We start from the raw sequence: 24,653 nt of genomic DNA, 5'->3' as shown, positions 1-24,653 counted from the left end.
AGTGGTAGGGTTAATGTCGTATAGAATGTCTTTGGGAACTGATAAGGAGGGTCATTTTAGAAGTATAGTTCTTAGAATACATATAACAAGCCTACGGTTGCCACCTGGCCGGTATTTCACCGGCACAGCCGGTATTTAGAGCACCCTGCCGGACTCGGTATTTTTTGTGTGCCAGTGCCGCGTTTGTGGCTGAGCCTGAGGCTGATCGCTGGCGGGAAGTGATGTTTCATTTCATGACGTCACTTCCCCCAGAGGCGCTCTGGAGTCTGGCAGCATCCGCGGACCGGCCGGCCTGTGTAAGCTTGCTGCCTGTGGAGGAAAAAGCCTTATGTCCCTACTCCTGCCTGCATACATAGGAGCTGTTTAAATGTTTGGTGAAGTTGTCAGATGTATTTGTATTTAGTGTTCCCTTTAATTTATTAGCTTTTGTTCAATAAATAAGTGTGATTTATAATTATGTGATTTTATTCTTTGAATGTGTTTGTTTGTGTGATTTAGGAAAATTTCCTCCGCATATGTATCATATCTCTTATATCACTTCCTGTAATGTCACGCATATACAATTAATTATGCAAATTAGCACAACCGGTATTTTTTTGCAAGAAAGGTGGCAACCCTAAACAAGTTTGATTTGCGCAGGAAAAATGAATAAAGTCTACACTGGCTGTGAAAGAAAACAGAAATTCCATGAACATAATCTTTTTTTTTTTTTTTTTTAAAGCATGCGCTGTTTTATCATGTTTGTTAAAAGCCATGTCGGACGAATTTTCCAAAAATATTTATTTATTATCATTTATAACACAGTGGCCTTTTACACTATGGGCGTCATATCATATCTTTGTTTTTGTTTTTTTTAAATCCTGCTCCTTTGAAAAGATGTAAATTATTTTTTGTGATTCTCAAGATCAACTTTATTAGGGGCTTAAGAGAAAGATGGCCTAGGGGGCTGGTAGCAATCACATCCATAAACAACCATTTGATAGGGGTATAGTTAAATACAGTAATGCAATTATCAATCTATTTTCATTTTACAGACAGAACATACTTCTGACATTAAATATGATAATGTTACCCATATATTAATATCCTTGTTAACATTATTATAAATATGTATTTTTGACATACTCGCTACATAAATGTGAGTCTGAGAGCAACAGGTTATAAAGCAGCTACTGAATTTAATGCAGTTTTACCACACTTTCTTCTTTTAGTAGAATCCATCAAAAGTGCATTATGGATGTATTGTGTTGTATTTTCCACTAGCGCTGTCAAATCTACATTTTCACATTATGAAAATTTGTGGCGTATTCGACATCTCTGGTCATGTTTGTCTCCATGTGAATCTGATTTGAAACCTATTAAGACATCAATGTATTACATAGACTGTAGGCTGCAGGAAAGACATTCAGGGTCATATCCAACCAACAGTTGGAATGACACATTGCATTATATTACATCTACATCTTGCGTTTATTTTTCTGTTGATATTTTATTATTACTATGTACTAGCATTCTATTAAATAAATAATAATTGCCATATAAAATTATACAAAACAGATATTTTCCAGATAGAGCCCTAAGAATAGTTGATTGTATATATATTATAAACCATAATATTTGGTCATAAGGTATTTTGACACCAGATTTTGTATGTATTGCCAAAATGGAAAAAAAAATTTAGCTCTTTTGCAGTATATGAATAAATTTGTTTTTTTTTTGCACATTAAAATAAACCACAGCCCAGAGCTGATATTCCAGCTTTAGAAACAATATACCTATGGAACCAATGGAAAAGTGCATAGGCTAAACGTATACATGAATGTTCATGCACTGAAAGTCTAAACAGCTCCTTTCTATGACATCATATACCTTGGAGAAAAACGACATAATGCATAGGTAATATGCAGAGAATAAAGAGGTTTAAGAAAATACTTTTGAAAACAAATAATAAATAATTAGGCATTGGTGACAAAGGCATTTCCATTCTATGTTTAACATTATTGTTTAAATCTAACCATAACATTAAAGTGCACCTCAAGAGATCCAATGTGTCAATTCAATTTAAAATGATGTCATCTTGGAGTTGGATTTTCCCATATTTGGAGAGAAAACATATATTTAGAATTTTAGCAATAAATTAAGGTACCAATGAATAATCCATGTGCTCTCCAACCAAATCTATATTGTAGCAGCCATAACAGTGTTTACACCGCCTATGTAACAATTCCATAATATTCTTATTTAATGTATGTTCTGGGTTATGTCAAAAGCGTTCTCCCCACAGCTATTCTTTTAAAATGAAAGATTTTCTTTCTTTAAAACTGGTTAAAAGGATTGGTGATATATTAAATTTGTACAATTGTCTTTTGTTTCATTTTGAATTCACCACTGTTCCACCATTAGATCAATCATTCTGTTAATGCTTAGGTCTGGAGAGTCAAAAACGTCAGTGGAGAATATGCTGGAACTAGTTGGGCTGCTAGGTCCAAAACTTGAAGTTGACCCTGATGTCAGTGCTTCTAGCCAGTCTGCTGGATCAAAAGGCACCCGAGACGAAGCAGAAGACGACGGTGATATAGTGTTTTCACTCTGTGGAGAAGGGGGCATCTCCATCTGGTCAGGACTGAAGATAACAGAAAGGCTGTCTTGGCCAGGGAAGAAATCATAGTGACCGGAAACCGGAAATTCCAGGATGCCTGAAGTGGGTATTGCTTGTATTTGTGAATGAGTTTCAGAGAAGTTATGAAAGGCCTTTGAAAAATTCCCAGTTGGAGTTGCAGGTGACATCGCATTCTGCTGTTCCATTTCAGATTTAAGATTTTCAGTTATGTTGGAATCAACATGCATCAATTCATCTGAAATATGATCAAAATGAATCTATAAATGGAGAGCATTCTCTTACAAATACAAACATGACAGCTGGTTGCATAACTCTCACATAAGACCATCTTGCTTTTGTGGTGAGAATCAAAATAGGTAATATACATATTAGATATTAAATCTTAATTGGTAAAATATTGTTAAATATTGAAATATTTTGGAAAGAAATTGTGATGAGTACAGGTTCCAAGTAGATCAAAGAGGGGCTAAGGTTGTTGTGGTCAATTAACACTGTCTTATTTTTTTACTAGTTTTATGTCACATTATGGTTGCTGTTTTTTCTACAACTTCGGCTCATTTTGTCTCTTTTTCTCTGTGTCTTTGGTCATCATGACGCAACTATAGCCACTGAGAACTGTTTTACCTGCAGACATTAGTGGCTCATCTTGTAATATGTCCTCAATGGATTGACAGAGCGCCATCTGTGAACAAAGATAACACTTGTTTTAGGACCCACTTATAAAGTTGTGATTAACTTTCACATCTTACTAACCAATGTTCTGTATACCTGAGCTTTCTGTATAGCCTCCTGAAGCTCCTCTTCAAAGGAAAGAGGCTTCTGTACTGGGCTTTCTGGACTGGCTGTGATCTGCATTGGAAGCTCAAAATCCTGTCCTATCAAATCACACGAAGGTGGACAGAAAACCTAAAATGGAAGTTAATGCTTAAGTCAAAAGACTCTCCTATTACATACACATTTAAAAAAAAATAAGTATCCAATATAAAACAAATCTATAACTCCAATCACTAAAAGTGCAAATTACATTGGATCAATTCTGTTTGCCCCAGTGAAAAAATTGCCCCATGGCCCCTATCTTCACCAAGCAATGTGTTCCACAGTGCCATATTTGCCCCAAGCAGCTTATCAGAGCCTGCCTATGCCATCTTTGCCCTCAGCTTGTCAGTGCCATCACTGCCCTCAATGTAATAAGCTTGCTTATGCTATCACCCCCCAAATAGCTTGTCTGTACCTTTGTTGCCCCACCCTTCCCAGATACACTCTGACACACTTACATTTACTGATGCTAACACACACGTACACACTTATTCAAACACACACTCCTTCTCACACCACTCATGCTCACACTCCATCTCACACCAATTACACATACATTCTCACACACACACACAAACATGTACACGCTCACATATAATACACATACATGCTTTCGCACACTTACACATACATGCTCCAACACATACACTTATACATCTATGCTCAGTTCCTCACACACAGACACAAGACATCAATGCTCACACACACATAGAAATCCATGCTTGCATACACATATATAGACATCTGTGCCCACATACACTTATACATAGACATCCATACTCACGTACACTGTTCACAAACATACATACTCCCTCCTGCTCGTACCCCCTTACCTCGGTTTCACGGTGGGGCCACGTAATGCGTTCTTATCTCCTCGGCCCGGTCCAGGTCGGAAGGGCCCTTTCAGAACAGTTTTGAACCAGCACGAGGAGACATGAACAAGTAGTTCTAGGTATTGCTCGGGCCCATAGCAGATGCAACCCTTGTAGTTACGCTGCCCATTTTACTTTAGTATTTTGTTAAGTGTAAAATCAATAAAGGTAAAAAATACACTTAATATTTTGTTTTTTATAGCTGTGTTTTAATTGTTTACGTTTGAGGACAAAATGGTGTGCGAAATGTCTCTACTGTGATTCTAATTCACATATCATACACTAATACTGTCCACATGACTGTGTGTGGCACACAAGTGATTTACATACCATGTAGCTGTTATTATCATTTGAGTTGCTCAGTGGTTCCACTACAGGTGGCTGCAATTCTGGTCTGCCATTGTTGAGAGTGTATAGAAAATTAGTTTCCTCTGTCTGTGCTTTTGCGCAACAGGATTTTGAAGATGTGCTTTCTTCCTCTGTTTTGATAGATAACCTGGGGCAAAATTTTTCATTTTTGCGTCGTTTTTTTAAACGCTTATGCATTTCCAACTCTACTCTAAGATCTTCGGCCTGCTTTTGTTCTTGCTGTAATTTCCAAGTCAAATTTTCAATCACCTTTTGCTTTTCCAAAAGTACTTGGTCTTCATTAATGCCTTGTGTGTGCATGTCTTTGTCTTGCATGCCCTCTGGGCTATCAACATTTTCTGGAACACTACAAGATGGATTAGTTGACTCACGAGGAGCCTCAAAAGAAGCAGGAGATGGCAAAGTCCGAAAAGTGCATAAAGTGGCTGGAGTATTGTCGCATGTTGGTGGATTTGGAAACGAAGGCAACTCAATGACGGGTGTTATTAAATGTGCACTTTGAATGGGAATAGCCTTGGTACGAGATATTTGGTATGGCCTAAGGCGTTCCAATAATGCTGGCTTTGTGCCAGAAACAGGCAGGCCTCGTTTCCTCAGGTGTTGACGAAGTTCTGATACCTTTGGGGGGGAAATTAGAATTACCTTTTTCATATTTAAATAAACACTAAATAAATAGAATGTCTAAAACGTTTATTATAAGGCACCCTGATGAAATTACTCATACTAGTCTTTTTATACCTTATATTAAATACAATTATCTGGAGTATTATATATTTAATTACTCATATATTTTAAATCTATGTGCAAATGTTTTATTTAAAAAAACCCAACTACGACTATCACACTCACTGTTAGTTCATCCAAATTTGCTGGCAAAACTTCTGGTTTCAGGTTTGGTGAAGTTGTGGGTGAGCTTGCTGCTGTTGTCACAGATGCTGTTCCAGGTGGAGGTGAGAGATTTATGGTGGGGGCACCATTTTGTGTTGCCCCTGTGAAACTAATCACATGATCTGTTGAGATACTAAAACAATACAAAATTGAAAATAAGAACCTATCAATCTGTTTTTTTAAAAAAAAGCATGTCACAAATATAATAAAAACAAGTATTTGTTACCTTGTGGTCAGCGGATGAACAGTTTGGACACAGAAAGTTTGGTTCTGCTGTTGATTGAGGATCTGCAGTTGCAAGAAGATCTGTTGCTGTTGCAGCAAACGAGAATAGGCAGAATCCATTGCAACCGGAGACCTATCTACTTTCTGATCCGGTGGAATGTATTGGTGATATTTGAGTTTCTTCACCTTTGGTTTGGCATCCTTTAGTTTCTTCTGCCTTTGGCTCTTACCCATATCAGAAGGCTTAGCTGAGACCTGTAAATGCCAACACAATTATTAATGCTGACATTTTGTTTAGAATTCAAATAGCACATATTGATCTAGTGTCATTTTTTTTAAGTCATTTTTTTAAGACATTTATTTTAGTATAGAAGTGTAGAAAAATTGAATGATTGCTGTTCAAAAATAAGAATAAAGAAACACCTTAGGTACACCAGCTGAAATCAGCACTGGCTGATGGGTGGTTGCCCTATTGGTGGCTAAACTGTCAACCTCTGCTACTGTTCCAGTAATTGGCTCGCGCTCTTCACTAATCTGGGGAAGATCCAGCTAGAATAAAATAAGAGGAATACACGTAAAAAAAAGGTATATCATTTAAATGCTAAATGAAACCGGATAAATTATCAGTCTCAGAAAACGTATTGTCAATCATTTATTTACAATTTGGCAAGGTTTAAAGTTACGCTACATGAAAAATGATAGAGGCTCATTAGGTGTCACCATTAACTTTCTAAATAAACCCCAGCAAAATTATCAATTAAATTAAGCAAACCATACACATACGAAAAATAAAGTTTGCCCAATTGTTATCTTATTAGCATATTTTAGCGTTTAAAATATGCATTATTTATCCTACCACAGATCGCTTCTTGCAGAGTCCCTATTGTGCTGTCAGATTCCGACTTTTGGGAGCGAGGATCATATGCACTAAGAGAGGTAGCTGTTTTTTTTATGTTTTTATTTATTTTTAACTATGACACTTACTTTTCATAAAAAAAACCTTTTCTAAGAGGTAAAAAATAAAATGTAATCCCACTTTAATACAATTTAGGAAAAATAGGCTATATATTTAGCAGACTTTATTCTAAATACTAGTTAAGATATTTAACCACAATCTTAAAAGAATAGTTCATTTTAGATTAGCATAGGCTATATTACATACACAAGATAACATTACTTTTAACCCCTTAATGACAAAGCCCGTAGATGTACGGGCTCAAAATGCATTGTTTTCAATGGGTTTAGGCACCGCCCATTGTCCTTAAGGGGTTAATCAGGTTTGAACTAGTGTTATATATCTGCTTTATTGAGGTGAGTGCTAATATGACTACTAGGCAATTGGAATATAAAACCAATTATTTTAAATATAAATCATTTCATAATAAAAGGACTGCGAATATACACATTGATAATTATAAAATATTTGTTAAAAATGCAACATAATATTACTGTTGTTGTGGACTGACACCAAAAAGTGGTGTTCTGATGTTTTTTTGGGGAACAACAGTTAGCTATGATGATTTTGCTATAGAGGAAAAATAGTTTAAAACGTATCTTCTTGAAAAACAAAGTAATCATGAATAATTTGATATATGAATCTATACACTCCAAATTTGAAAAGACTATAGAGGGACATGTTTTTGAGGGGTGTGATTAGTGACATAGTTATGACTTTTTATGTATGTTTGTAATCTATTCATCATTATTCATGAAGTTCGAGCAAAGTATTTTAACTAAAAGAAAATATTTTTTGACTGACTATATACACATTATTATAGGTCTATTGAACACCCATACCAACCAAACTTTCTAAACTGCTATAAAAGGACATAAGGAGATGGAAAATGGACACAGTGATTTGGGTCCAAAAGATTGAGGATTGAGAGGTATGTGAATTTAATGTGAAATTGTGGAATACTGATTGCATCATTACAATCACTTTGTATACTTAACCCCTATTGTTAATCTCTAGTGTTGTTGCAGGGTAGTACCTGGAAGACAGGGCTGGTAGATGTTGGAGACAGATTAACTGATAGGCCGGGGGAAGGTGCAAATCGAGGTGATGATGAAGTAGAGGAAGAGGATGAGCTGCTGATATCATCATCAAATGAGAAAGTGTCAGAGGATGAGGATATTTGAATCTGATCTGTTGAAGAACAATGAAAAATGTAAACTTTAGCAAGGATCACTCATATAACTGAATTTTAACTAATTGAACAGATACTGGCTATTAAGAGACTAGCGATATAGGATAGGAAGGATCTTGGACTGCGATAAAATGGAGAGTTTTGATGCGTTCAGGTCTCTTTGTATGAACCTGCCACAAGTTTTATTGCACCTTACTTCTTTTTATTTGTTTTAGATTACAATCACCAGTCTTGAGTCCAAGAGTACAGCTAATTCAGGGGCAGAAGCACAAATAGCTATATGCAGGACTCACCGTGGGCTGGCTTCTTGGTGAGTGAAAAGCAGTATGTCTACTGGCGGCTACATCTATCAGTCATGCAGTCATCAGGATCTCATTAATTTTAAGTTAACATGTTTTATAAGTTGCTTTATAGATTTTGTTTACAATATGTTAACCTTAAATTAAATTAATTAATCTCACAGTGATCTATAGAAAAATTAGCTGTACACCAGGGGGAAAATCAATATACAATATATGGCAATAAAAAGGCATTATGCGTGCATGTACTTCACAAGCAATTAAAGGAGCAGCTGCCCCTGATATGCCCCCCCCCTTTCCATTTTCACAAGTCTCCTGTTATTTTTTTCAAAGGAGGGAGCAAAAAGTTAACATTCTATATCTTGTTTAGTCATGTGCATATATTATAGTTTTCTTCCCTATTCAATTATGAACAGCACACCAGTTTACTAAATTGAACTGAACTAAATCCAGTTTGGAAGTTAATAAACATATTCAGTATCTCATTGTCAGGCTAATCAGGTGGCCACATTTTGTAGCTGGCAACCATATCACCCACCATCAAATGTACTAAGTGTATTACAGTGACTTCTGTTACTGTACATGTACAAAGCAGAAACATAAATTGTTTGTGTCATGCCCCTCTGCAGTTATGATGCCAATTTTGTTTAATTTAAAAATAAAGAGTACCTTACCCTTCATTCCATCCTTCACACCGGCAGCCAATGGAAGTATGTTCTTCTTGACTAGTTCTAGGGGCCCAGGTCGATGGAGAATCTTTTCATTCAAGTCTTCAGCCAAGCGAGCCTTTTTTTCCTTAAACTCCTCAGATTCAACTAGCTTATCTAAACACAAGAAGTTAACAATTGTGTCTCATTAGAGTTACCTTCAGAAATGGATTATATGGTTTTTTTTTCATAAAATAGCAGGAATGGGTTCAGCTCAATGTGACTCTCAAAACTGGTGTAAGATGGCACCAGTAGAGTAAGTGACACACTCATTTTATTCACTCTTTATGAAAATACGGTAAGAAACAATTTCCCAAACTTTTTACGGCTTCAAATATTTCCGCAATGATCATATTATATACATTAACCTGTAAGAAAAATAAGTCCTACCTTCACAAAAATGCATCTTCACAGCTGCCACTTTGTGGAGCTTGTTTTGATTTTTGTACTTCATTAAGTCTTCAGTCTATAAAATATAAATTATTCTATCAGGCTTTCAAAAATAAATGTGAATGAGATAATATGATGTCCACATTGTTTATAATATAATGATCAATGTGTCTATCCGCTGGGTAAGGGTGGTTTAAGCCCTGCTCAGCGTTACAATTCCCACTGTGACAAGGATTTTACATGTTATGAAGGTTAAATGATTGTGAGATGATAACATCCAGTATCATAACACCGAATCAAATTAAGTGAGATAAACTGGCACAAGTTAAGCAACATTTCTACTGTAGGGATAACAGTTATAGCGTAATAACTTTGACTAGGTATTTCATTTGGAGAATTATGATCTGGTACACACTTACTTTGCTTTGACCCATGTTGCCATTTTGTTCTGGGAAAGCTGATTCTGTTTTATTGAGTGCTATGAATGTGAAAAAAAAAACCCAAATATGTTAGTCGTTACACTTTGAAATTGACATTTAATATCAAGATGTTAAGGATAGTCATATTGACAAACTACCGTTTCAACATTGTTTTACGATTTGTTGTACGATTTACGATTGTACTGTTCCTCACACAGACCAATAGTCTTTTAAGTACTATTCATATAAATCAACAGAATGACATCTGGGGCTGTACAGCAAACACTATGTATTGCATTAATATAGAAGTCACAGATAGCATGTATGTTACATACATAAAATATAATGATAATCTTAATCTTTTGACTCCCCTCAGATTTCTATTGCAAGCAACACTGTAGCTGAATGACTACAAAAAAACACTTGATAGTTACATATATAAAGAAAATAAAAAATGTAATAGTGGGGGCTATAAAATGTTATATATATATATATATATATATATATATATACTTAAGTCTGTTCAGCTTAACAGATCTTAATGTACAGCCACATGGAGAATGTCTGATCATTTTATTAATATTATTAATTATTATTATTAATTATTATTAATATTTCAATTACATTAATAACTTACTTGAGATCACATTTCGTTCTGACATTTGTTCTTGAGAGCGCCGGTGCTGCATTCGTAGTTGCAGAACTGCAAATAAATAGACAGTTATAATAAAGCTCTAAAGACATTCAGAGACATGTTTAGCTGCTCTTATTTTTGCAGCAACTGCAGAATGCAATTTTTGTTGCATGGCTCGCTGTTTTAAAAAAAGATTTGCCTAAAGAGATGATAGCACTTTTCCTCATTGGTGTTTCATGCTTCATATATTCAACTATTTGGACACTGGCAAGTTTCTCCATCAAGAAAGGCGGGCCAGCAAAACTCTTCCTGCAGCAGAGGCTCATTGGGGTTGCACATTCATATTTTATAATGATGTGTAGTATTCAAAAACAAAATTGTTGTATATTTTATGTGTCACATAGTTTATGCATTAGTATCGGGGAATGTTCTCAGTTAGACATTCACATTCACCGATATGTAAGAAAAGAAGGATCAACTCCTACATTAATCCAGTAATCAACCCTCTCACCAAAAAACTGAATTAGATGCCCTACAATTTTATCATTTTGTATCACTGTGCTAAATTTTAGCTTAGAATTGTCCTTTATGTCTGGCATGGAAGGCAGAAGCCACATACTATGAGTGAATCATATTCTATTTCAGGGCAGTTTCATGCTGCCCGCAGTTGTCCATGGGCAACATTTGCGCTGAGCAGCTGAATGATTTTAGGTGACGGGTACATCTATTTATGCCGGTAACCTGAGATTGCATATATGCTGCCCAATCCCCTTTTGCTCACTCTTCTTTCTTCAGAACACTCATAATGAAAAATGTTATTTTAACATATGCATTTTTTCAACAAAATTCTGTGACATTGACCAGGTTTTTTCTAAGGAAATTAGGTTTCTATATGATATCCATAGTTGTATCGAAAAAGTGCCCCAACCTCTATGAAAATAGTCTAACTAAAATACTAATCAGCAAATTTATATTTAAATATATATTAAATAACCATGAAGCTTTAGTAATGTATTTTGTTCAAAGAACAATACTAGCACATCATTATTTAATAATTTGTAGGTTTTCGATTTGAAAACTGGTAATTTGTTCAATTTACTGCATCCCAGTAAATTAGTAGACACAAGGTGTCCTAAATTATTTATTGTAAAAGATTTCCAGCTGCTGTGGTAAAAGGTCATTGTAGGTTAAAACTATAGAAACGGAGACACAGCTAGTGGAGCATTATCATTTTAATAATAATACATTTTATTATTTAACATATTCCCTAGCAGCGTATGGTACATTGAGGGAATATCACAATAACAAGATTGTATGAATAAATAGGAGGCATGCATTATTAAGACATTATATGTACATAGGAGGCATGTATTATTAAGACATTATATGTTCTTGTAACTCTAATGAGGTCAAGCAGAAACCATGTTACATTAGAGTGTAGACCACTCATCGAGCCAGTAAAGCTGCTGAAGAGAAAAAGAAGAGGCTGCGCAAATGCTATAAAAGAGCATTGAGTCTAATTATGAAAGTATGTTTTGCGAACTGTAAAGATTTTTTTATTGAGATAAGTTATTTTGAAAATAATAGTGCATCTAATAGTTTAGAAATAGTAATTGCCTTATTATCATTACTATATTGTTTAGTCCAACAGGTTTCTAAATGCAAAAGGCAATGCAAATCTTCTTAATGGAACTGGAATCTTACCTGCACCGTAAAATCTGAACACAACTAATTATAGCATAAAAGTGCACAATACACCTCAGTAAGCGACATTTGTTTTCTTTTATTGGGTTTTGAAACGCAGTCAAAGCTGCTCTTGTCTATTGAGGTAAACTTCACTAACGTAAGACTGGGATTAGAACAAAACAGTTTGACTATAGTTTTGATGTGACTAATTACAACCTTGAATGAATGACCTGATAAAAAGATGTTGGTATGCCTCATGCACCTGTTGGAACTACACATATAAAAGTAAACATGCAACATGTATAATAAACATGATGGTACGTTTATCCTAAGGAAAAAATCATCATCGGGGGGGTTCCAATTGAGCTCAAAAAAGCTCAAAATACTGGTCTGTTCTATGTAATATTAAATAAATACATATAATGACCAATATTGACATTACAGAAAAATATATTAAAGCAATAATAATATGCATATTAAAGTACTTCAGTATACGTTCTTTGTTAGTGAGGCTGCATGGGATAGTAAACTGTCCCTTCAAATTTAAGCACCTTAATACCACAATCTTCTGCCCCCTCTTTTCTTTATAAACATACTAGAAGTCTTAAAACTTGTTACATATTACATGTTACGATTTACATAAGGAGATTGTGGAAATGTTTACGTAAAAGATCTTGCACATATAACAAAAGCAACATATAAAAAAAGTAGAAAACAATTACTTTCTATTGGGAATTCTAGGCCTCATCACCCAACATATGAGCCTGTTCTCCAAGTCAGTTTTCTTATGGTGGTCACCCATGATGACTATGCGTTCAGTTATTTTTGTAATTTACTTTTTTTGTTCTGATGATATCAGCAACGGAATTGAACTTGAAGTGTTCAGCTGCACTGCAGTTTTCACCTTACATACAATAAGCTACCTGTTACCGGCAAGATTTACTATAACACCTTCTATAGATCCCTTCAAAGTTTTTGTCAAAAATACATTCTGTCCTTAATTTTTGCATTGGTTATGCAGAAAAAAAAACATATTGTGCGTACATTTTTATTGTTTACGTGGTGCGCATGAGAGGACCACGTATTTTTGGTTTGTTTCTGTTTCGGCAGTCTATATGCACATTTAGCGCGAGTGGTGTGTGCAATGCATTGTATAAGCGGTGTAAACAATTTTTTGCTTGCAAAATGTTATGGAAATAGTGCATAGTGTTCAGAATGTTCTTGCTGCTTTCATTTCTAAAGCATCTGTATGGCCTTAACATTCGACGGAGCCATATTTAATATTATAAATAATACGTTTAAAATTATCCTGGTATGCAAAGGGAATCCTGGCTAATCCAGGCAAGATGAAGAAAAAAGAAATGTTTAAAAGGACTAGTGAGGTCATTATGCAGTCTTCAGTTGCAGCCAAGTCAGGATTTACACAGATCTAATGGCACAGGTGCCAATGAGTGATTGACAAGCCCAAGTTTCAACTGTCCTTTAAGAGATTACATCACTAGACAGCCAGAGACAGTAGGGTTATATGAGAGTCAAAGCAGGGAAGGACGTGGATTTGTTAGAATATAATTCAATAAATCTAACTTCTTTTAAAATGTTTTATTTATGAAGAAACACAAAGGGAATAAAGAAAGGATAAAGGAGAAGAAAAGAGAGGAAAGGACATAAGTCCACAAGGGTTTGTTTATATAAAGCTATATTCGAAAGGCAAAGGGTTTAAATGTTATAAATGGTCACAGATGTCTGATGAGTCAAAAGGTGTAAACTCTATTCTTTAATATTACAGAAGTCTGTAGTAGAGAGTGACATGCGGTATTTCAAGCCAGAGCTGATGTACAAGCAATGCATTGCCTTATAGTCTTTGCCCTTTCACGGTAATATAAATATAAAATCTAACTTTTTAACCTAAACCTTTCAAATGTGTCCTCCTACCTTACCATCAGGTACTTATACTAAATTACTTTAATGTTGAACCACTGTATACTAGTTGCTCCCAAGTCAGTCATTCCTTTACTTATTATCATAAAGGACGGAAGTGTCCTTAGGATATTATGAAAACAAATCAATCTAGCCCAAAAGATGTATGTGTGTATACATATATACGGTACATAGGCACACTGACTTATGAAGACAGTTTAAAAAGGAAGAGATGAGGGCTGCTCCCATCAGTCTGTTTCAGTAACAGGACTCCCTACGTAAGCAATGTAATAGGGCACCGATCGTTTACTCACATTATGTTAAGGTATGCAGAAACCAGCCCAGGAAAATCACAGGCTGTACAGCCCTGCATCTGACGGTGCTCTCTCATAGCCTTGCCAAAGAAACATATGCACCTGCATCTAATAAATTAAATCTTATGAACGTAGATGCACTTATTGTATGTTTGCTAAAGGAAAATCTACCCTTCAACCCATCTTAGAGGCCATATAGAGGCCTTTTTCTTCTCCCAAATATGAAATTTTCTTTTGATTGCGTTTTGGAAATCAATCCTAGCAAACCTCATGCGTTAAGATTCGGCCCATTTTGATTACTTTTAAGGATTATCTAAATATTTAGGCACCAGTTGGTAGGTTTCAAGCTAAAAGACTGGCACCCACAAACAGCAGCAAATGTATTTTGGTATGCATATCACATTTCCCAATTGGCAGACAGGAATGGTGACAAAGTCTGTGAATTTAATTAAATGAAAAGACTTTGGTTCTTAAAAAAAAGTTCACAAAAACATTTACATATAAAACGGGGTGCAGGATCATCTTCAAAAGAATGTGTAAACGGAATAAAAAAAGCTTCCCTGATTATTGATGGTGTGTAATATAGAACAACAGACAACCAAAGATCAGGTTTTCAGAGAAGCATACTTCAAGACTAGATTCAAGAGAATATAAAAGTGCACAACAGGATCCTGGTTTATAAATTATTATTTTAAAATCAATTTAAAGACAAGAAGCTATAAGTGGAACAATCACTATGAAAACTAGACTTTTCGTGTTCGTCTTCATGGAGAAAAAAATCTTCGTATTCTACGAATATTCTCCCGTTCCTGTGTTCGGTTCAGGCGAATATTTGTATACATTCTTGGTGTTTGGTTTTTTTTTTTGTTTTTTTTTAGAAGGGGTTAACGCAGTACACAGCCAGGATTATAACGGTCTCTACGAGCAACTCTATTAGTGCAGCTGCTCTTCATTGGTTGATGTTAGACGAGCCCCTTGCTGGCGACCAAGAGTCGCTCGTACAGACTTTTAAACTCCTGGTACGGAAATTTGGCCTAGGGAGGCAACTGATCTCCCCACTCCAGGAGTTAAAGGTCCATAGGAGAGACCAATAGAGTCGCTCGTATAGACCTTTAATTCCTGACGGCGGAATTTGGCCTTCGGAGGTTCCAGGAGTTAAAGGTCCATAAGAGCGACTCTATTGGTTGTCGGCAAGGACGTCTTCTGGCATCAACCAATTGGTAGATGCCAGAGGAGGCCTCTGCAGGCGACCAATAGAGTAGCTCGCACGGATCTTTAACTCCTTGCGCGATCCTATGGATTCTCGCTCTCGTAGACAAGGTAGGCAAGAGGTGGAAGGGACCAGGGAGATTACTTAGGAGACACTAATGAAAACAAACACGAAGATTCTTCGCGTTGTGCTTCTTCATGTACATTTTGCCGCCACCACTCTTCGATATTCGGGCTGAACAACGAAAACGCACCCTTCATGTTCGCCCGAATACAAATGCAAAAGTCTAATGAAAACCATTAGCGTGTTGATATTAATGTTGATATACAATCCAAATAAATACACAAGACAAGCTATAGCAGGGCTAGACCTCAGCCTGGCTTTTGGAGATGATGTGAAATGGGGAGCCAATGTGAGAAAAAGGCCAACAACATCATGTTTACATCGTGTGATCTGCTGTCATACAGTGTAAGCCAAAACCCAGTGTTCATTGTCATCACTCTTTAAAAGTGCCTCCTGCAAGGGCAGCTATATGTTTTAATGTAAACATTTTTATAGGCATGCCAGAAAAACAAAGACAAATTATGATAATAATAATACATCATACACAAGGCATTGTATTTTTAATAATAGTGATATCCATTCAATAGCATATTGACAATAACATTATAATTGACAAAATTGGCAATAACTGACAGAGGTTAGGCATACTGGTGGTACAATCTTACAGTGTATTATTAGGAGGTTGAGGGGGAAAGAGCGAGGGACTGCTTGGCGAAGAATGATTTGTTGTAATAAGTTTTAAATTGAGAAGTCAGTCGCATGGAGGCCTTAAAGGTGGGGAGAAAAGATGGTATTTAAAGTGAAAATAAGTAAGGAAGGGTCTGAGAGGACAAGGTAGAAAATGCCAGAGAATAGGAAAACCCACAGTTAAATCATCATGGAGACATACGTGGGACATGGTGCTGTTAAAAATGTTCAAGTTGCGGGCAGTAGGGAAGTTAGCAGGCCCGAGTCTAGGGTCACTGATGCCTGGGTGCAAACATTTTTTACGCCCCCCAGGTGGGTGTGGCAATATTGCTAACTCCTCTTCTTAACAAACATAACCCCTTTAACCACACCCATTTTTTACTTTACCTCTTTGGGCCCCCCGACTTCACCATGTTGCTTACTTCCCACAGTGCCAGCTTTGTCCCTAAACAGCTTGTCATTTTGGGCCCAAACAGGTCATCAGTGATACCGTTACCCCCCAAACTGCATTACACTAAATGTGTCAGTGACATCCGTCACTCTGACTTTAAAGAATCTGCGAGAGGGACAAAGTCATAGCTAGCTCTTTTTGCACCCAAGGCAAGAACAGAGATTTGTGCCCCCCCCACTATATCTATACAGTGACTATTTTAAAGAAAGTAGATAAATAAATAGCAAGGACATTCATGGAAATAGAACTGCAGATTTAAATAATAATAGTAAAACATATTTCCCCAAATCCAATGATTATGGTACAGCATAACTCCCATCAATATATATACTGAGCCTGACTTTGGTATACCACAACTTCCATCACCACAACAGTACAACTCTTATCATTATATAGTGATCCAGACACTGAGGGGGTACAGTGTATCTCTTATTATAACAAGACAGACACAGTGGTATGGCATATCTCCCATCACTTTATACTGTGCCAGATATTGACTGTGATACACCCTAACTCCCATCACTAAATACTGAGCCAAACAGTTACAGTGGTACAGCATAACACCCAATATCAAATATATTAATGTCACTTTTAAATGTTATAACTGGGCCATTGGAGATAGCTTTCCTAGTTTTAAGTAGTTGTATTGTGTCCAATCATTAAACATTATTAAGGGCGAGTTTAAGTATATAAAAGGACCAGCTAGAAGAAACTATGAAATCAGAATACATGATTGATTCACCACAGACAAAAAACATTTAATTTTTATGGTGTTAACAAAATTAGAATCAAAAACCAAACAGAAAACTACCAAATGTGCTATCAAGTGAAAAATGCACATTAGTATTCATGAGCGGTTGCTGAAAACGTTTTCATGAGCAATCACTTGGCGCCTTCATCCGTCCCTGAACGGAGAGGGCGGGGAACGCGTGTAGATGACTTCACGTACGGGGGCAGGGCGTCCGCTGGCGGCATGTTTAAAAACCGGCACGGAGTACTACTCAGTGCTCAGTTATTGTGCCTGATAGAGCTCTTCCCTGCCTTTTGTTATTTGATTCCTGTTGCTGACCCCGGATTATCTTCTGACTATGCTGCCTTCTGTGACCCTGACCTTGGCTATCGTTTATCGGATTACGCTGTCTTCTGTGACCCTGACCTTGGCTATCCTTTACTGGACTCCTCTGTTTCCCCTGACCCTGGCTACATTACTAAGACTTTGCTGTGTTTAGTGAGTCTGACCCTGCCTACACTTCCTGTACTAGGAGTATCCTGCATACCGGACTTATCTGCGCCCTTACAGGGTTTGCTTGAAGTGAAGGTATAGAGTGTGTCATAGAACAGCAGGAGCACCCTATGCATATGGTTGTGCTATGCTGTGTCAATATCAAGGCAGGATGAGTTAAATATGTTGGAAAAGAAAGGTAGAAGCATGTTAGTTGTACTGGGTGAAGGAGATTTCTGGGAAATACAGCAAGGTTGCAGGTTAGGAGACAGAGAGAAAGCTTTCAAAGACGTATTAGTAAGGCCTAAGGGGATCGAAGGGGTTAAGTCACCCCCACATGCAAAACAAGTGGAAAGATGAGACAAATGGAAAAAGAAAGTAAGAGACATGTTCAAGGAGGTTGAGGAAGATAGAGTAAACAGCAGTGGGTTACAAGGGGTTATAACAAACAAGTGAGGTTATAGAAATAGGGGTTGTTTTTTCCCCCTGTGGAATAAGTGTGAGGTCAGGGGCAGGAAGGGATACAGTGACAATGGTTGGTTCAATGTTGTCTTGAACATTAGAGGAGGAGGGGGAAAAACAAATAACAACAGGTGGGTTTTTTGTGGATGTGCTGTCTTAAACTTAGTTTGGTTACTAGTACAAAGTTTTTTAAGAAGGGAGAAGTGGAGGTACATTTAAGGAGAGGGGAGAGGGGGGATAAAAAGTGGGAAACTGTAATGAAAAAATGGGAAAAAAATGAGATGAGTAGGTGAGCCAGAACACCTAAAGGTGCCAAATCCCTTCAGTTTCCTTCAGTTTCCATGCAGCAGAAATCCAATGCAACTCAATCTGACCATTTATGAAGTTTTCACTTAGGTCCTTTTTTTGCTATCCCAATCTATGTAATCTAATGTTGGGTGAAAGAATGGGGTGGATTTAAAAAAAGCATATAATGGGGTAAGGAAAAAATGATGGGGCAGAAAAATGTTCTTGAATTGGACCTGTTTTTAGGTAGCAGAGCAGGAAGGTTCATTCTTTTCGACCAAGATATTTGTACTATCTTCTCTACTCGAAGGAAAAGCAGATCTACGAACATTTAAATCTGATTGAGACCGAAACCTTAATATCAACAAATCATACAAAAAACGATCGAATGGTAATAAATGTAAAATGTCACATGGTAGTTTTAATCTATGTAAGAAACAAAAAAGTATTACTAAAACTTCCGATCTTTTGAGGGAAAAAAATCCCCATACTCTCATATATTTCCTGCTTCACACGGGATCATGACTAGCTGTGCAGGAGCAAGGCCAACCCCCAGTAGGTGGATAAAGGAAATATGCAGAAACTGATAGGCTCAAACACCAGTGCGTCCCATTCAAAAATGAAATGATGTCTTGGCTGGTTTTGTGTACTGCCAATAGCTGAATATTAATAGGCACTCAGACCTTTAGATTGTCTTTGCTTGTTTTGGTTACAGACAGCACCTCACTATACACTGGCAAGCAGCAGTTGAATATTGCAGGTATGCATTGCATTAAGAGTATTTATGCTCTTGTATTGCAATGTTTACTGGCAGAATTCTTTAGAACTAAATCCTGTTGCTACAGTAATGGGTCATTAAGCCGAATTGGCTAAGTCTCCCTGCACAGAGTTTCACATTGAAGCAAGATGCAGAGAAGGGATCTGAGAGCAACAGATTACATTAGAAGGAGTAGTTGTGTAAAATGGACATAGCAGATAATTTAGATTGAAAAATGATGCAAGCCCATTGTGGTTAAGCCTGCTGTTAATCCAAAAGGAAAGATACCCATATTGAAGTCAAGTTTCCCCTGACCCCTAAATGACAATTTGATTTCTCACTGGATCAACAACATTATTTCATTAATAACCTTTACATCCTTCTTTATTTGCCTTTGCCAAAAAGTGCTGGGGCAATTTCTTTCTAGTGGGAAACTAGGCCATATAAACAGTTTAAGTGCTACATATGAAAACCTATATATTTTTATTCTGGATAAATTAAGCTATTCATAGAAGCCTAGTTGAAGGCAAATCTCACATCATATGACATAGGAAGTACATTTCTCTCCATATGTTCTAAAATCAATAGTAAAAGTAATTGAAACAGAATAATTTCCTTAGTAAAGTTATTATACACATGTAGGAGTACATGCATTTAGATTGCACATAAACCAACGTAAGGGACACACAGTGTCCCACTACTCTGTACCTGCAGTTCTCGCTTGGATTAGACTGTCTACCAACCTCCCGCTTGCACTCTGCACTGTAAGACTCAGAGAAAGGCTGTATAAAACCTGCTGTGATAAGTGGATGGTGCTCATAGAGAGCCAGAGGCAATCAAAGACCTGCATGCCTGCAGCCTAACTCTCTGTCTATGGGTGTGCTGTGGGAGATGAGCTGGGGTGGAAGGACCACTCAAGACAGAGGAGAATTATAGCAGCAAGAGAGAGGCAGGTCAGATTGGGAATAAATTTCACTCAATATGCTTTAACAGTGGATAAATCACTTTTATCAAATCCTACATTTTACAATGAATATATAATTAATATACATAATGCTGTATATAGATTAATATAAGTACATTATGTAAATACCACAGTAGCGGCCATCTTCATTTCCATTTTTCAGGATCTGCATTATTATTAATCATCATTAAGTTATCACTCATCTACTTACACACAACTGTGGGGCTGTTCGTCGGCCCTAAAATCAGTGCTGTACAACAAAAACTGGGACACTTGCTTTTCCTAACTAAGGTCTTCTATACATCTTATTGATTTTGTAGTCCCCATCTGAACATTATCATGTTTCTTATTGTCTTGACATGAAGGTTCTTTTCAAATTGAGTTTATAAATTACGGGGCCTCAAGGTTATTTTTAAATGAGCAGTTTCTAAAGATAAAAATAACGACCCCAAACACACCTCCAAGACGACCACTGCCTTGCTAAAGAAGCTGAGGGTAAAGGTGATGGACTGGCCAAGCATGTCTCCAGACCTAAAACCTATTGAGCATCTGTGGGGCATCCTCAAACCGAAGGTGGGGGAGCGCAAGGTCTCCAACATCTCCTTGATATCATCATGGAGGAGTGGAAGAGGACTCCAGTGGCAACCTGTGAAGCTCTGGTGAACTCCACGCCCAAGAGGGTTAAGGCAGTGATGGAAAATAATGGTGGCCACACAAAATATTGACACTTTGGGCCCAATTTGGACGTTTCCACTTAGGGGTGTACTCACTTTTGTTGCCAAGGTTTTAGACATTAATGGCTGTGTGTTGAGTTATTTAGAGGGGACAGCAAATATACACTGTTATACAGGCTGTACACTCACTACTTTACATTGTAGCAGAGTGTCATTTCTTCTTCTTCTTGTCACATGAAAAGGTATAATAAAATATTTACAAAAATGTGAGGGGTGTACTCACTTTTGTGAGATACTGTATATACATATTAGTAGGGGTTTAAATCTGTAGAACACAGTGATAGACTGATCTCCCCCTAACATTCTAAGCCCCTAGAAAAGATGAACATAAGTGGAGAAGTGAGGGACAGTTTGGGTCCAGAAGAAGGACAGCTGGATTTGCAGTTAAATTGTGCTTCATGGTGCCCTTCACACTACAACATTGCTGTCAGGGCTCCATATATATATATACTTATTATGCCTCAAAACTCAATCACCATCTGCCTACCCTACTGAATGTGATAGCCTGACACTCTCCATGCATAGCCAGTGACAGCTTAGGCCAGGGGCGTCCAACCTGCGGCCCTCCAGCTGCTGCAGGACTACATCTCCCATAATGCTCTTTCAACTAAGGGGCTGGCTGAGGAGGATGGGAGATGTAATCCTGCAGCATCTGGAGGGCCGCAGGTTGGACGCCCCTGGCTTAGACGTTAGAGGACTTTGAAAAGCACTTTAGGTACATGAGTATGGGGGGGTCTCAATAGACCCCCGCTGCATTCACCAAGCCAGCACTGGAGCTGACTGTCACTAAGCATATCCTGTGTTTGCCAAAAACATCTCCTGCAAGGAAAGCTGTGGGATGGGCAAAGGGGCAAATAGAACATCCCTTTAAATGTAACCCATAACAAGTGTATATGAAAGCTTGAGTGACCCTATACGACTGGCAGCGGGTCCCCATGTTGCACTTGGGTTTAGTTTGGGTTGCATGCTGGCTCAGTGATCAGGGCCAAAGTCTTACTAGTTGGCTCAAACACCTGTAACTGCACAATACATTCATGGTATAATGTTTGTAAAATAAATACAGGGCAGGAAAACAATAGATATTCTATCTTCAAGTATCAGATATAAAGCATGAAGTGTTTGTTAAGAACTGAGTTTCAGTCATATGTAAATATAACCAACCCTGGCACATTTTACCTGCAAGAATGGTTGATTTGGCACTTTTTAATATATACTTTACCTCACTGCAATTGGTGTGTAGTTGTAAATGTAAGTAAACCCCTTGAGTTAAACTGTCACACCCTAGAGTAATTTTTACCATGGTTCTATTTTATTATTATTGCACTTAAATTGTAAGTTGAAGGTTGCTGCGTGTATATTATGTACCAACATTTACCACTGACAAATATTATACAGATAAGGAAGCAATATCAGAAAAAGTGTGCTGCAGTATAAAAATACGTAAGATTCTTGATGTTTCCCAGTCACTAATATCCCCTAAAATGTAGAGAAAGATACGATTTATCAGAATGGTAAATCACTTGCTAGGTTTATGAAAAGTAGTTATCATAAATTATGCACATAAATGCTGGAACTGTTTTGCTATATAGCTAGTGCTACAATTTGCTGGGGTTGTCATTTGTTCTTTTTATATTCTTTGTATAGATATATAAAATAAGGAGAGTGACTATAAATCCTCTTGCTGTAATGTAGCTCAGTAGAGTGTGGGGTATTACATTATTTGCTTCTGATTGGTTCAAGCTGAGTCTTTTCGTGCTCGCTTCATAATGATGTCAAAAATACTGCAATTCATAACAATGATGTTATTATTATAACAATGTTATAGTAATTAAACGCTATAATAATTAACCTTCGGTGTAAAAATAATGAAAGTATCGCTGTGTGAAGTATTCCTATGTAAACCTAAAAATCTGGTTTAAAGCAAGGGCAAAGAATTAAATACTTAATTCCGAAAATAAATGTAACTGTCGCAAAGGTCTGAATTTAGACCGACCGACAGCACTTTAGTTGGTGGTTATCCGAGGCCTAACCAGACTCATGGTGTACAAGCACCACTTGGTTATATCTATAACAGTACACTAGATTAGTTTATTATCAAGAATTACAATCTTGGGGGCCACCATAATTGTTGCTAATGTATGCCATATTGTGCAAAGTAAACCAAAATATTTCCTGGGGAACGAGATGGAAATATTCTACTCAGCTACTGGCCTTAACTAAAGTATTTTATTTTAATTAGCACAAGATTTTGCATAAAACAAAACTATTATCCCTTCAATAGGAGCTCTCTGTATGAAATATAGTTTTTTGTTTAATATGCAAATGATGGTTAGACATGAGAAGATATGTACAAATGCACAATTTAATATGAACCTCCTGTCCTGCATTAGATTTTACAGAACATATGTCACATTCTGCATTTTTTTTTTTGGAACCAGGCGCTACTAGTAGAAAGAGCAGGAAATGGAGAGTGCGATTTAAAAATACCCCAACCTGATTTTTGTATGCCCAATTTTCATCGTCATTTTGAATTATATAAGATTTGCAACCTGTGAAAGAACAAAATAAAAATATATATTTTGAACAGTATTAGCTGTATATAGTAATGAGTATTGCTAAAAAATGTGGTTAGGTGATAAGATGTAGTAGTCAGACTTAAATGTATTATTTGTGGGTAGCTGATGATGTTTATAAACGAGTGTTTCTGGACAAATGTGGATGTAAATAAGTAATCCAAATATGGTTTTATTACTGAAGTTTGCTTAATAAACCGTTCGACAGTACATAAAATGTGTAGAAATCCCATAGGGCACCTTTTTAACTTTTCATATAACATTCCACCCATTAAGGTGGACCTTGACAATTATATGACCAAAGCAATGTGAAATTCTTACCTGAGCGGAATTTGCTCCTGATGAGCAGTGAGCGTTCTGACGCCAGCAGTGTCATCTTTTATGGTGGAATTCCTGCTGTCCAAGTGGACTGAATGAAAGGGGCAAAAGCAGATTCAATCTCTTCTGTACAGTGATAAAAAAATTGAAAAAAAAATCCAAAGTATAAAAATATGAAAAAATCACACTTTTTTTTTAATAAATAACGTCTTCACTCAGTTGAAAGATTTTAGAAAATGATGGTCTTGAAATACGGGTTAAGGTTTTTTTTTTTGACAAATTGGCTTGTTTGGATTTTTTGTTTCTGTGTTGTTCCCTTCTTGTTTTTCTTCTTTTGTCACTTTCTGGACAACTTTTTTTCGAGATTATTCGCTTTGGCGTTCACTTTACTAAATTATTCCATTTGCATTCATTGAGGAAAGTCTCGTTGTAAAGTGTGGCCTTTGACTGTCTGCAGAAAATCAAGCGCTGGTAAAGGTGTGAAGAGCGGCCAGAGAGAGTCCCTGATGGTCACAGCCAGACTTTTAGCTGTTGGGGAACTTCATCAGATGCAGTCTTTAGATGAAAGATCTCCCTTCCTACTCTGACACACACAATCTCTGTATTCTAAACTTCATTCCCACC

At 36.9% G+C, this 24,653-nt stretch overlaps 1 protein-coding gene across 2 annotated transcripts; it reads right to left on the bottom strand.

Annotated features, from left to right (window-relative positions):
* Positions 1–867: 867 nt before the first annotated feature.
* Positions 868–24,653, bottom strand: LOC128470477 (myocardin-like). 2 transcript variants are annotated; one of them, XM_053452371.1, is made up of 13 exons: positions 24,033–24,653; positions 10,390–10,455; positions 9,753–9,811; positions 9,334–9,409; positions 8,911–9,060; positions 7,782–7,936; positions 6,214–6,339; positions 5,792–6,045; positions 5,527–5,698; positions 4,639–5,295; positions 3,389–3,526; positions 3,245–3,302; positions 868–2,855 (listed from the first exon to the last, which is right to left on the bottom strand). In XM_053452371.1, exons 1-13 carry the CDS (start codon positions 24,085–24,087, stop codon positions 2,383–2,385), a joined length of 2,439 nt encoding a protein of 812 aa, XP_053308346.1. In that variant the 5' UTR covers positions 24,088–24,653; the 3' UTR covers positions 868–2,382. The 2 variants fall into 2 exon arrangements, with proteins under 2 accessions (XP_053308346.1, XP_053308347.1); XM_053452372.1 differs by having other exon boundaries at positions 5,527–5,674.

This window comes from Spea bombifrons, chromosome 12 (genome assembly GCF_027358695.1).
Source record: "Spea bombifrons isolate aSpeBom1 chromosome 12, aSpeBom1.2.pri, whole genome shotgun sequence".
Lineage (NCBI taxonomy): Eukaryota > Metazoa > Chordata > Amphibia > Anura > Pelobatidae > Spea > Spea bombifrons.
This window is presented reverse-complemented; position numbering and strand designations above follow the sequence as displayed.